General features: G+C 56.9%; 1 protein-coding gene across 1 annotated transcript in view; it reads left to right on the top strand.

Annotated features, from left to right (window-relative positions):
- Positions 1-1,807: 1,807 nt before the first annotated feature.
- RNF25 (ring finger protein 25) overlaps positions 1,808-14,007 on the top strand; it is a 210,961-nt gene continuing 198,761 nt past the window's right edge. The window contains exons 1-2 of the mRNA XM_075069837.1: positions 1,808-1,928; positions 2,522-2,558. Of these exons, the coding sequence (XP_074925938.1) occupies positions 1,808-1,928; positions 2,522-2,558 (158 nt within the window). The remainder of the gene's footprint in view (positions 1,929-2,521; positions 2,559-14,007) is intronic.

Below are 14,007 nucleotides of genomic sequence, written 5' to 3'. Positions count from 1 at the left end.
GAGGCACAGCTGTCTGCTAACCCAAGCAGCCTCCTGGTTCTTATCCCGCTGCTGAAGCAGCCCAGCGAGGGGCCCGCTGAAGCCAATGGGAAGTGTTCGGGCACTTGGGGAGTTCTGATGGGGTCACCACTCCAGGCTGACCTGCAAAACACAGACTAATCCTTCCTGCTCCTAGGCCTCTGCTGTGCTCAGCACGTGGGGATCTCGGCCATCAAGGGATGAGGGGCTGCCGGAGGTTAGGGGACTAGCCTTGTGACTCAGGAACTAGCCCTGCGGCTCGGGTGCAGGCTTCCCACCGTGACTTTGGTCACAACTGGCACCAGAGGGTCCCAGCCTCATCTCCAGCAGAAATCGCCCACCACCTGGCAGCTGGGCACTATTTCCCCATATCTGCTCAGGGACTCCCTAGTGTTGGATGCTATTGCTGCTGGAGGTCAGGAAGTTGGTACATTGTCAGGTGTGGGGGGGGAGGGGGCTGGGCTAGCAGGGGCTGCAAGTCGGGATTGAGGGGCACTGGCAGAGCTGTGTGGGGAATGGTACATCTCTTGTGAATGCTAAATTCCCCCTAATGCAGCCAGATCTCTTGGGGGAGTGGGGGGCACACTCCTGACAAGCGCACACAGAAATATTTATTCATTGCCCAGCAGGCAGCCTGGGAGGACACGGTCCCTGCCCCAGCTAGCTCACCAACGAGCAGAGATAGTAGGGGAGGGGCCTGCAATCTGCTTAGCCAGGTTCACCGTACTGCACAGCACAACCAACAGGAGAAGAACGGTGCTGAGGCTGCAAAGCCCAAAACTACGGCAGGCCAGAGCAAAGGCTGCTGGTGCGTCTGTGGGACGAGACAGGAATTCGAGGCGAGCGGCCCCGGGAGCCTGCCCCAGCCAGCTCAGCCCCATCACGCCCAGTTTCTCCCCAGTCCAGGCTGCCTGGCCCAATCAACCCTATACCCCAGCCCCTGCTGCGTTTGAGTGGGGCTGCCTCCTTCTCTGGCATAGACTAGCAGGGTTGGAAGCGGACCTCAGGAGGTATCTAGTCGAACCCCCTGCTCAAAGCAGGATCAATCCCCAGACAGATTTTTGCTCCGGATCCCTAAATGGCCCCATCAGGGATTGAACTCACAGCCCTGGGTTTAGCAGGCCAATGCTCAACCCACTGAGCTATCCCTCTCCCATACCCCTGGGCCCCACCCAGCACCATGCTGCAGCCTCTCTCTGCCCCTTGCCGCTCTGCACAGCTGGCACCGCCTCTGAGACTCAGCGCCACAGCGGCGGAGAGGAGCAATTGCAGGGAAAGTCTTGCTCAGCCCTGCAGCCCGGGCTGGAGCGTGCTCAGGCGCGCTGTGGGGAGGGTGCCTGGGCTCTCTGGTCTGGTGTAGGAGCCGTGGGGCTGGAGCATGCTCAGTGCAGACGGACTCTTCAGAGAATTTAGCTGTCAAATGCTAAAAAGTCTCTACTGAGCATGTGCATACGGGTTTCTTTTCAAAGTCTGGACCAAATTTTGGTGGATTTTCACTACGATGGCAAAAGGCAGATCTCTGACACCAAGGCACATTCTGTCCCCCCACACACACCAAATTGCAAACCTCTGCTCCAAAGCATGGAGGTGTTAGCGCATCTCAACCAAACAGCTCCAAGAATTGTCTGTGAAATGGGGAAATCTTAGTCTAACCCTCTGATCTTGTGCTTGGCACCGGCTGAGTCATTTCTTGCTAAAACGTTCCCCAGAATTTCAGCTGGAAGCAGACGCCCAGCATAGAGAACTTCCAGCCGGCCTTGGTAAAATCTGGCAGAGTGATAAGTAACTGATGGCAGAGTCTGAAAATGCAAGTGGCAGGCAACCGGCGCTGTCGGTGCTGCTGCCAGGTCTGCGGACAATCAACCCGTGGCAAGAGCAGCTGGCTAACGGCTGGTGGACACGTGACAGATGTGAGTCTAGGCGAGGCGAGAGGTGCCAGGTTCAGGCAGGGCATCTGGCGAGAGGTGCCACCGGGGACAAGGCCTGGGGTGGTGGTGGAAAAGCGGATGAATATTGGAGCGAGGCTGGGGGGGCGGGAATATGTCACTGTGAGATGGGGGAGTGGGGGAAGGGGTTTGAAGGGGAAGGCTATCTGGCTGCAGTGCTGGGGAAGGGAGATGATCCGTGCCCCTACGAGGTGCAGTTCCTAGGGAGCCAAGGGGGGACCCAAAGACGGCTGGGGCCGGACTGCACAGTCTCATCTTGTGGAGAAGCAGCAGCGAGGCCTGGTCAGGCCGGGATGTGCCAAAGACAAGTCCCTGGAGTTCCAGGCCAGAGTGATGGTGACGCTGGTGGAGCTGGGCCCACACGGGACAATCGGGTCCTCTCCCATCACATAGGGGGCTCTGATGGCTTCCGCTTTGCCCTCCTCCCTTGAAGGTGGCTCCTCTGCTCCTGCTCCCCTACCTCCCTGGAGAACCCTCCACCCCTGCAGCGCCGAGACTCCAGCCAGCGCCCAGCGTCATAGACCCCTGCTGGGTCTCCTAGCCCCCTCTGGTCACAGCACCGGACGAGGCGGGAGAGGGACGCGTGGCCGACGTGTCTAATTGCATTGAGATGTGGGAGGAGCCTGGGGAGCCCAATGCACCCTCGACGCTGTTGCCCAAACTGGCATCACAGCAGGCTGGGTTGGCTTGATCGTCCCCTGGGCTGCGTCCGGCGGTTCAGAAGCCCCGTCAGCCTGCAAGGAGCCCTCTGGAATGACTGTGGCTCACTCCCATGTGCTCCTTAGTGTAGGGACCGCTCTGCCAGCTGCATTTCTTTACACGCAAGGCAGTTGTGGGGAAGGAGCTGACTGGAATATGGCTCACTGCAGGTCACGTGTGTGCACTTACACAACTGGCTGAAAAGTCACGTGGCTGGTGACTCATCCCACTGGCAAATCATCACTTGGACTAAACCCAGCAGCTCCTGCCAATAGTGCCTCCGTCTGAGAAGCGCGAAGCTCTTCGCAAAGAGTCAGCACTTAAGCCCTGTGGCTTGAGTGTTATTGCCCCCATTTTATGGAGGGGAAACTGAGGCATGGGGCAATTGTAGTGATTTAAATAAAATCACGCAGCAAGTCAGGGGCTCCTAATCCTATAGGTTAAGCGCCCTGGGAAGAACACCTTCACCCTACGCAAGGGGTGGAACTCAGAGTCCTGGATCACAGGCTCACCCGCTCAAACCCACTAGAACATGCATCTTCTAGAAGCTAGAGAAGGTAGATCGGGGTGACTATTTGTCACGGAGTCTGGGGGTTCCAGCCCTGCTCCCCTCTGCTTGGACCCCACATCCCCTGCTCTCCCATCCCCCACACAGACAGTCCCTACTCCATCACACCGCTCCCCCCTTCGGAACTGAACTGAGCGGGGTCACTCTGCCCAGTGACCTGGGGAAGTTCAGGGCCCCCTCTCCGGGACAACGCGTCCGCTATCAGGTTGGCACTTCCCTTCACATGGACCACGTCCATGTCATAGTCCTGCGGCAGCAGGCCTCCACCTCAGGAGCTTGGCGTTGGCTCCTTTCATCTGTGCAGCCAGGTCCAGGGGCAGAGTGGTCGGTGTACACGGTGAGTGTCGCCCAAAGAGATATGGCTTAGCTTCTTACGCGGACACCATGGCCAGGCTATTCCTCTCGATGGCCGCGTAGTTTTGTCCGGGTAGCAGCTCTTTGCTCAGGTTACACAATGGGGTGTCTCCCCCCTTTCATTCCTTCCTGCATTAAACACCGCCCCAGTCCCGTGGTCTGAGGCGTCGTGTGAACACATAAAGGTTGTCAAAATCTGGCGTTTCGCAAAACTGGGCCACTGACCCAGCGCCTCCTTCAGCGCCCGGAAAGCCTCCTGCACTGCTCGGTCCGATCACCTTGTCTGGCTTTCCCCTTCTTTGCACAGCTCAGTGGAATGGGGCCGCTATGGCACTAAAGTGGGGCACGAACCTTCGATAGTACCCCGCCATCCCATAAAGGCCTGGACCTGCTTTCTTGGTTTTGGGGCAGCAGGCCAGGTCTCTGTATCACCTCCACCTTGGCTGGTTCCGGCTTCAGGGCAGCCGCTCCCCACCCGATGGCCCAGGTAAGCTACTTCCGCCTTCCCCACTTGCACTTTTCTTCAGCCCTTCCGGTTAACCCAGCCTCCCGGATTCGGTCAGGACTTGGTGTAACCTTGGGACACATGGTCCTCCCAGGTCTGAGCTGAAGACGCAAATGTCGTCAATCCTACGCCACGGCAAAACTCTCCATCCCCCTCAGTAGCTGATTCCACCAGGCGCTGGAAGGTGGCCGGTGCTCCCTTGAGGCCAAAGGGCAGGGTCAGAACTCGTAGAGCCCCAGAGGGGTGATAAAGGGCCGATTTCAGCCTGGCATCTGCGTCACTGGCACTTTGCCGTGCCCTTGGTAGGATCCGGGGTGAGGTACCGAGCCACCTCCCAGCCTGTCTAGGAGCTCGTCAGTCCTGGGCATGGGAGGCATCAAGATACGGGTGATGGCATTGAGCTTTCGATAGTCCACACAGAACCGGATTGACCCATTCCTTCTGGGGACCAGCACCACTGGCGAGGCCAATGGGCTGGAAGACTGCTGGATCCCCCAAGCCAGATGTCCCTGACCTTCTTTCAGATGTGCGGCAGTTTTACCAGTGACCCTAAAGGGGAGCTCTTATAGGGGATGTGACCCAGTCTCCACCTGTTGGACGTCAAATTAGTGTGTCCAGGCTGGTTGGAAAGACAGGCTGTCGGTACGATTGCCAGCACCCCTCTGATCTCGACGTGCTGGCCAGGGTCAGTCTGATTCAGAGAGGGAATCGCCTCCAGGGGGAACCAGCTTCTTGTCCCAGGGAATAGATCCACCAAGGGTCATCTTCCCTGCCCTCCCCATGTCCACACACGGCCAACACCACTTTCCCCCTGTTCATAGTTGTTTCATCATGTTCCACATGGTACACCGCCGGTGATGTTGGCCCGGCTACAGCTCCACCAACATAGTTACCTCATTCGGGTTCTGATTACCTTGAAAGGGTCCTTCCCAGGCGGCCTGGACGTTTGTTTTTCCTCCGGGGATGAGAACCATCACCTGACCCCGGTGGCAAAGGCCGGGCCCGGGCCGTGCGGTCATACCAGGGCCTTCTGCTTCCTGGGCTCGGGCCAAGTTTTCCCTTGCCAGGCCCATGGTCGGCCAGTCTTTTCCCGGAAGGTCAGGACTACTCCACACTGATTCTCCCTCGGGAGTGGCCTTCCCCTCCCTTCATCCTCATTCAAGGTCCAGGGGACCCCTTTACTCTCCTTCCATACAACAGTTCGAAAGGCGAAAACCGGTAGACTTCCTTGGGGTACCTCCCTGTACGCGAACAGCAGGTGATGAGGTAAGTATTTGTCCCAATCCTGCCGGGTGCTGGTTCATAAATGTTTTTAGCATCTCTTCAGCGTTCCGTTGAAACCTTTGTCACAGCCCGTTGGACTGGGGGTGGATACGTGCAGCCCCCAGTTGTGCTGCACTCACATTTCTGCCATTAAGGACCGCGAGCGGGTCGACATTGAAGTTGGACCCCTGATCCGTTTAAGACCTCCTTGGGAACCCCACCCGTCTGAAAATTGTCGCAGCGCATCTGCAGGCTGCTTCCCTCAGAGACAGGCTCCGGTTCTCCCTCCTCCAGCTGGGCAATCAGCTGCGTCCTGGTCAGCCTCCCGTGCGCAGCCCCCTCTGCTTGCACAGCTCCAGCAGGTTCACACTTGCGCCTCTTGGCTACATCTTCCTTGCTGGCCACTCACAGGCCGGGTGCTCGCGCTCCCCACGGTTTCAGGGGACCCCTAGTGCACCAGCCCTTCTTTTTGAGGTCACCCCCTCTGTGCCAGGGTCAGCTGCGCTCCTTTCCGCCCCTGGGACCCTCGCCTCAATGCCGGGGACCCTGTTCACTGCAAAGTCCTTCTCTCTGCGGCCACACTCTCAGGGTTAATCCACCCCTTCGTTTTACTGCGTCCCCAGTCATTACTTGCAGGAAGGCTTGTCCACGGGTTTGCAGTATTTCCCCTCCGCCTTCTGTCTCACAGTCTGTTCTGGTCTCGGGGCTTCCGACGCCTGTCCCTTCTGCTTGGACCCCACAGTGCTTTGTTATCCAGCCAGATAGTAACCAGAAGTGGGATCTTTATTGGGACCAACAGGAACACAGGTACCAGCAGAGCTTGCAGGCACAGTCACGGACTTCCTACCGGTCCAGTCCTCTGGGCGGTTTCAGGGTTTCTTGGATCCAGCTAGGATACCTTTGAATTCCGCCCCACTGCCCCAACCCAAACTGTCCTGCCTTTTCTCCTGCAGCCGAATCCTTTCCCCTTCTCCTCCGCCCAGGAGCTTCCCCCTCCCCCCTGCCGGGCTCGGGTTACAGGCTGAGCACCTGTCCCTCACCTACAGACATCCCCTGCTTTCCCGTTCCCCCCACAGACAGTCCCTACTCCTTCCCGTTCCCCACACAGACAGTCCCTACTCCATCACACTATTCACTCGTCTCCTGAGAGAACAAGGGAACATGCAATGAATGCAAGAGGCATCAAATTCAAAGTGGATAAAAGGGTTGATATTCTCACACTGGTGCTTATCTAGTGGCAGTGAGTTCCACAGATTATCATGGAAGCCAAGGGCTTAGCGGGATTCAAGAGCAGATCCAAATGCGGATAAGATACGACTGATGACCAGTGGGACAGTCCCTCCAGCGTCAGTCGTGAGTCTCCCATTTTATGGGCTTAGGAGGAACCTGCCCCTCCTAGGCAGTTTGTTCCGGAAAAGGGCAATAGAGAGCCTGTTGCTCTGAAGAGGCTGGGGCTGGGCACTGGGCTGGATGGACCCTTCTCTGATCCCATCTGTTTTCCTTCTCTCCACCACATTCTGAGTGCCGAGTCATGCTCACAAAACGCCACCGTGAGAGCATGGTGCACGTGGACCCTGGCTGCTTGTGCAAATCAGGAGGACACATGCAAGTGAGTAACAGGACATAGAGATGCCTGCCTCCTGCCCGGCTGGCTGACGGGGATACCGAAGGCCATGGTGACGGTGACAGTCCATCCTCCCAAGGCTCGTCCCCAAACCATGTGCCGATGATCACAATCTTCCTCTCCTCCTAGATGAACGGGGTTGTGGGGCTCCACTTTCCCCAAGAGTTGGGGTCCTTAGCTGGCCCCAGATTGGCCAGGTTCCCATCTGCCCCTGTCCTTTCAGGTGGATACAGGAGGGTGCATACATACAGGGCTCTGCGGGGTCCATACAGGGCTCTGCGGGGTCTCCGGCTGGCGCCCAGTCCTCCCCACTCAGCACTCCGTCACCCCAGAGCTCCTTGGGGCTTGGAGAGGCTGCCTCCGGAGGAGAGGTGAAAGGAGCTGAGTCCGGGGAGCTTGGCTGTGTGATGACCAGGGGGCTGGTCCCTTTCTGAGCAATTCCACTGGGTATTTATTCAGCACCTGCCCGTGTGCTGGGCACACGACCAGCAGCCCCGCCCTGACAAGCATGTGTGGGAACAGGAGAGACAATGCCAGGCGGAGGGTAAGAGACTAATGAGCAGAGGGTGAGGAAGCGGAGGCCAGGAGTCACCTGGTGACTCTGGTTGGGCAACACACATCTCGCCCCTCCGATGGGCCGTGTCCAGAGGAGAGGGCAAAGGTGATGGTCATGCTCTGTGTGCAGGAGCTTGGCATAAGCTGATAGCGGTGTTAGGCCAGGGGGCACAGGGCACGGGGTTTGTCATGGGCTGGACCCAAGAAAAGGGACAACACGCCCTCCTGCCCCCTGGGCATCACGCTGCATCTGTCCCTGTTCGAATCCCCCTCCTTCCGGCTCTGATCCGCCCTCTCCCGCTCTGCCACCCTGCATGCTAACCTGTGAGCTCAGCAGCCTGCAGCAGGATGGACACTCGGGGCCGGGTGCCTCTAGGGTCCAGGTGCTGCCAGCGGGACTGTGTGTGGAGAACGGCTGGACACCAGGACCCGGTGACAACCATCTCAACCCTTAGCTAGTGCGGCCAAGGTGGAGTTCACCAACTGGGGCTGCTGGCCTGGGATCGCCTCCTCCACTGGGCCCTGCCTCGGGAAAGGGTGTGTAGCGAGGTCTCCCAGGTGGCCTGTCTCCATCTAGGGGTTGTATTAAGTTGCCCCTCATCGTGGTATCAGGTCTGTGGGTTTGACGATGGTGGCATTCTTAACTGGACCTGCTGGAGCGAGTGAGAGTCTGTATCTTCCAGCCCCCCATCCCCCATGACACTAGCACACCTCCAGTGGGGATGGGGGGTGTCTGTGCAGGAGGTCAAGCGAGCGGCTCCGCACAGACCCTTCCTGCACCGTATGAGAGGTGCCCGGCTGTGCCACTCACGGGGAGGCCCGTATACAATGGCGCCGACATCTGCAAAGGTTAGTGGGGCTCTTTTGTCTGTGCCCCTCCGTTGTACAGGCAGGAGAGAGGACGGCTCAGCTCACAGCTTAGGCAGTGGACTGGCACACCAGGCCTCATTCTGCCCATGGCCCTGCAGATGTCATGGATGCTGCTCCTTGGTTCCCAGCCTGTGAAATGGGGAGAAGTCCTTCCTTTCTCCCCACGCCCTTTGCCTGTCTCGTCTGGCCGCTCTCTGGGCCCACGTACTTGCAGCGCCCAGCACAACGGCAGCTTGGCCTGGGTTGGGGGCTCCAGGCTCTACTGGAATGCAGATCATCAATATGATGCCTTAGCTGCCTTGAGTCCAGCTGTGCAGGGCTTCACAGAGCCATGAGTGCCTCTAGAAGGGGCCAGTAGTCACTTTTCTAGACTGCTGGGCCTTCTTGCTTGGGACTTGCAGGGCTAGACGCAAGCACTCTGCGTCCCACTGCAAAGCTAGGAACGTCCCTCTCCCAGTGGTCTGAAGCCCAGTGGGATCACCAAATAGTGAGGGCGAGATCATAAGCTGCATGGAGCTCTGGTGTGTTGAAACCCAGCTGAGACAGATGAGTGGGCAAAGTGTTGGTGAGTCCCAGGGCATGACACACTGGGAAAGGATGTAGTAAACCCTGTCACATGGCCCTGTTGGGTCTCATAGCTATGTCATGGCCACAGGTAGGCGGCACGCGCCGACGCTATGCTGGGACAACATCAATTAGCATGGAAGATAAGAAATGCTGACCTTACTGAGTATAACCTTAACTCTGCCCTCTTTTGGAGTGACAAAAGCACTGTTTGCCTAGTTCTCAACACGTTTGTACATCACAACCCAAATGAACCACAATACTCCAAAGCTTTTCCCAGGACTAGTTTCAGCCCCAGCCAACCTGCTGTGAGCCCTGGCTGTTATTCCAGGGCGGTGCAGCACGCAGCAAAGTGAAGGCCCAAACACAATACTCCGAAGAGCTGAGCTGTTTAAAAACAGATCACCAGGATTTTCGGATCCAATGGGAAGCGTGTTTCTTTCACAGAATCAACATTTCCCCAAAACTTCACCCCCAGGGTAAGAGCAGGCCTGGAAAATCTCAGCCTGAGGTTGAAAGTGCTGTAAAGTTACGAGTGACTCTAAAGTGGGTGCAGATGGTGCTGCATTGCTCTAGATCCAGATCAGAATTCACTCCAGTGGATCTGCTCCTGATTTGTCCTCATGTAAACGAGAGCCGAATTTGGACCAAGCACACCTGGGGCAGCTTTAACTAGAGGGTTGCAGCTCTTATGTGTACACCTGTGTTTGTCTGTCTGCAGGGGTCAGAAATGGAGAATCTGTGTGTGAGAGAGAGAAGAAATATGGGAGCTGGGGGAACGTGTGCAGGTGAAACAAATGGATCGATGCTTATCTGAGACAGGTGACTGTTGGCGTGTAGAAGGCGTGTACATGAGCACAGGTATTCGATATTACCTTACAGGCAGGCAAAGGGGCTTGGATAAAATAAGAACTGATCTGAATCTTGCCCTAAGCCCAAATTGAACCTTTTCTGAGCTACTGAAAAATCAAGTTTGCGTGTCCGTGTCTTGTGACTTTCCCCATGGCCCCCGCCCTGTCCTTCCTAGTCATCTCCAGACCCCAGTACAGCCGCACACGCGTGCGATGGTCCAGGTGACCCAGCAATGGAGTCGGGATGTTCCAGGGGAGTCACCGATCTGCAGCGCCCACGCTGATTGAAGTCGCTCGCGCCTTTGGGTTTACACCTGGGGGGAATCCAGTCCAGTGTGCGGTGCAGCAAGTAAAGGAGCAGGCTGAAGAGAACCAAGGGCGGGGGGATGAGAGATGAAGGGGCTGGTTTTCAGGAGGAGAGGGTTCAGCCAGGAGAGGGGGACACCCAGCACAACGAGAGGGGGACACCCAGCACCCAGCACACCCAGTACATGAGATCATTCGGAGCAGTCTGAGTCCAGCGCTACCTTTCTCCCGCACCTGGGAGCAGCTATAATTAACCCCATCATGACTGACCTCTCTGTGACCTGCAGAGTTCAGGGAGCTGGAGAGCGGGCCCAGAAGAACTCGCCATTGAAGGGAAGGAGGGGGAAGTAAGCCGGAGAACAAGGGGAACTTTTTCCCCTTGCCAAGGGACCTGTTCTAGTTAGTCTGAGTTACCCAGAGTGATTTGCTTCATTTTGTCAGGAGAAACCTGCCCCGACCACTCGTCTCCTGCACGGCCCTGGGACGGCCCCACAGCCTCCCCGCGAACAAGCCCCGGAGCGGGACGGGTACTGGAGGTAAAACCCCCCTTTCAAAGAAGGTGGGACCAGTCTCTGCTGTCGCTCAGCGTGCAATTCCATGCCTGCTCGCTGGCCCTGGTAAAATCCTGCTGCAAATCAGGGCTGCTGGCTCACTTTGTACAGTGGGGGCGCTGAGAGCCGCCGAAGCAAACCGCAAACAGCTCAAGCCAGGGGGTGCGCTGCACCGGGGGATTGTGACAGCGGGAGGCAGCGAGACAGACAGCACCTGTCTGACGACTGGCTCAGCCCATGTTGATTTCATTGGGTGGCCTCTCCCACTGTCTTGAAAGCAAACTGCACATTGAGGGGGCAGGGGTGGGACACTTTTTAAAAAAACATGCTCCCATTTCCCCCTGTGTTTCATCAGCCAACGGAATCAGCCAGGTGGGACTGGGGCAGGCCACCTGGCAATGGGAGAAAAGCCCTGGGGCCTTCATTTTCTGGCCTGGCTAAACCATTGTCCACGGTCCCAGTAGCCAGCCAAGGTCAGTGCCCCTGTGCTAGCGGCTGGACAGACAGTCACCTCCCTGAAGGGATTCTAGTGTAAATACCCCGGGCAGAGAAATGATGGGAGGAGAAACAGAGACCCAGAGTGGGGTGGGGGCTCGCGCTGGTCTGGGACAGAAGCAGAAATAGGCCACAGGCTAGTCCAGTGCTCCACCCACTGGACCACGCTGCCTTCCCACAAAGTGCTATCAATCCATCCAGAGGATAAAACTCAGCCCCGGGAACACCACCGTGGCCACGCACCCAGCACATGCGCTGCCAAGCCTGAACCTGCCCCTTGGGGCACTAATCACCTGACTACCACAGGCTTCAAGCTGGGGTGGGGGGGATCACTCCTGTGGGGAACATCCCAGCACAGACCTGGCCCTTTGAAACTCAACAGCCATTTGAGGAGGAGAACCCAGGTGTTCGTCTGAGTGTCCAGGCTGAGATCCACAGCAGGAAGCGCGACCGTCTCCCGGTCGGCGGGGGAAGTAACGATGTTTTAGCTGGGACGCCGCAGCAGCAGTCTGGATCTCTGGGCCCCAGGGGCTGAGAGGGTGATTGTGGTGGGACAAGTCACAGGACAAGCTCCCCTCAGCCTGAGCTTCATCTAAGCATGGGCAGAGTGTCGATGGGGGGGCAGGTTCTTCCCTAGAGGGCCAGACTGACATACACTCGCTGAGGATTGTTATATTCTAGCATCTGGTCTCACACACAGCTGCTGTTCGCTGCAGACTAAATTCCCCTTGCAGTGCTGAGTGAGTACCCAGGATGGGCTGTGTATCGGTCTCGGTTCGATTTGTGGCTCTATGCTGAGGGGGTTTGTTTGTGCACGTTGTTTGCCGTTGGATTATTTTTTTAAATTAAAATCTTTTTTCTTTTTTAAAGCAACGAAAAAACAACATTGGCTGACCCTTCGCCCTGATCTACAATCTCCCCGCGCCGGCACTGCCAACACACACAACGTGACCCCTTGCAATGATACGAGCCATCTTTTAGATGAAACACAAAATCTACAGCCTGCTACCATCCGAGCCCCTGTAGAGTGGGTGCTAAGTCTGATGTCCTGGCCAAATTCCAACTGGAGTCCTCTTCTGGGTAAACGCCCATTGATTTAAAAGGGGCCACCAGTTCACCCTCTGTCTCCTTTATCTCTCATGCCATTTCAATGGCATGAAGGATTTCTTATCACTCGCCATCCGAAATACTCTGCCTGGGGATACTGTTCCACGCTGCTGCGCTCCTCCCCAGAGCTGGCTGCACCAGCATGCTTTGTGTTTCCCATTGCTAGCTCAAGGGGCTCTGCTGAAGCCTAGCATTGGTAGGCTTAGGATGATAAGGGTAAGCCGAGATCAAGCGATAGAGCGATGCGTTAAGCAACAGACTGCGAAATAGCCAGGAGGAAAAAAGGTAAATCTGTCAGTCACCGTGAGAGGCTGCCTCCAGGAAAATGAATGTTTGCCATTGCATACCTGGGATCTGTGTGCACCCTGCCCTTATAAATGCTCACCGATACCTATATGCCCCATACACCATCCCCTGCAGCAAAATTCCAATGTGTCCCTTGAGCGCCTCCTTCCCCGGTAGACAAATACAGTAGGTCCTACTGAAATGCTACAGAGTAAAGGGCCAGATCCTTCAGTGCTGCTCTGCTGCTTTAAACCAGGATCTGCTTCTCCCAAACTTTCCTGCCACTGTCTGGGCTGCACCCTGCCCTTTCCTGGCGAAGGGGACCCAGCGGTGGGCCGGGAGGGCAAGGGCAGGGAGAGGGGGAGGCGAACCTTATGTTCGGGGTCAGGGGAGTGTGACAATGTGGAGATGAATTGCCTCTGAGCATGAATTATGGCCCGGGCTGCACGGTGGGGGCTGGAATCCAAGCACTTGAAAGTGGATAAAGACGGGCTCGGCAAAATTCTTCCTGGATTGAACTAGTTCATGTTTCGACAGATCCCTGGGCTTTCCAAGGCTGGGTCCTGGCTGCAGCTCCTGTCACGAATCCCCCACCCCCGCCAGGATCCTGCCTCGCAGGCTGCACCTTTGATGCAGGCACCATTACAAATGGGGGGGTGTCCCTGCTGCTCCGGCCCAGGGCAGTCTCGGGGGGGGGGGGGTCGCCTCACACTAGTCCCCGCCTTTTAATTAAAGTGGACTTATTGGAGGGAAGACAGGAGAGGCAGGGAGGGGAGGGGACTCTATGACGGCCCCAGGCTTGCAAAGGCACCGATTCAGGGGGGCAAACCCTGAAATCCTTTCACAGCTGTTACTCACATCCTGCTCAGGCCACTGCCTCCAACTGCCAGTGGATTGACCCCAGCTCCACCGGTATAAACCCTGAGGAGGTCCCCCACCAGCTGAGTGAACCCTGAGCAACCCCCCCAACGCCCAAGTAACTCCTGTAACACCCGAGTAACTGCCTCAACACCAGAGTAACTCCCTCAATGCCCGAGTAACCTCCTCAACACCAGAGTAACTCCCTCAACACCTTAGTAACTCCCCCACCAGCTAAGTGAACCCTGAGCACCCCCCCAATGCCGAGTAACTCCCCTAATGCCCGAGTAACTGCCCCAGCACCAGAGTAACTGCCTCAATGTCTGAGTAACTGCCCCAACACCAGAGTAACTCCCTCAATGCCTGAGTAACTGCCCCAGCACCAGAGTGACTCCCTCAATGCCCGATTAACCACCCCAACACCAGAGTAACTCCCTCAATGTCTGAGTAACTGCCTCAGCACCAAAGTAACTCCCTCAATGCCCGAGTAACTGCCCCAACACCAGAGTAACTCCCTCAATGCCCGAATAACTCCCCCACCAGCTGAGTGAACCCTGAGCAACACCCCCAACACCCGAATAACTCCCC

This window comes from Chelonoidis abingdonii, chromosome 10 (assembly GCF_003597395.2).
Source record: "Chelonoidis abingdonii isolate Lonesome George chromosome 10, CheloAbing_2.0, whole genome shotgun sequence".
Taxonomy (NCBI): domain Eukaryota; kingdom Metazoa; phylum Chordata; order Testudines; family Testudinidae; genus Chelonoidis; species Chelonoidis abingdonii.
Note: the sequence above shows the minus strand (reverse complement) of the source record. Positions and strands in the feature narration are given on the sequence as shown.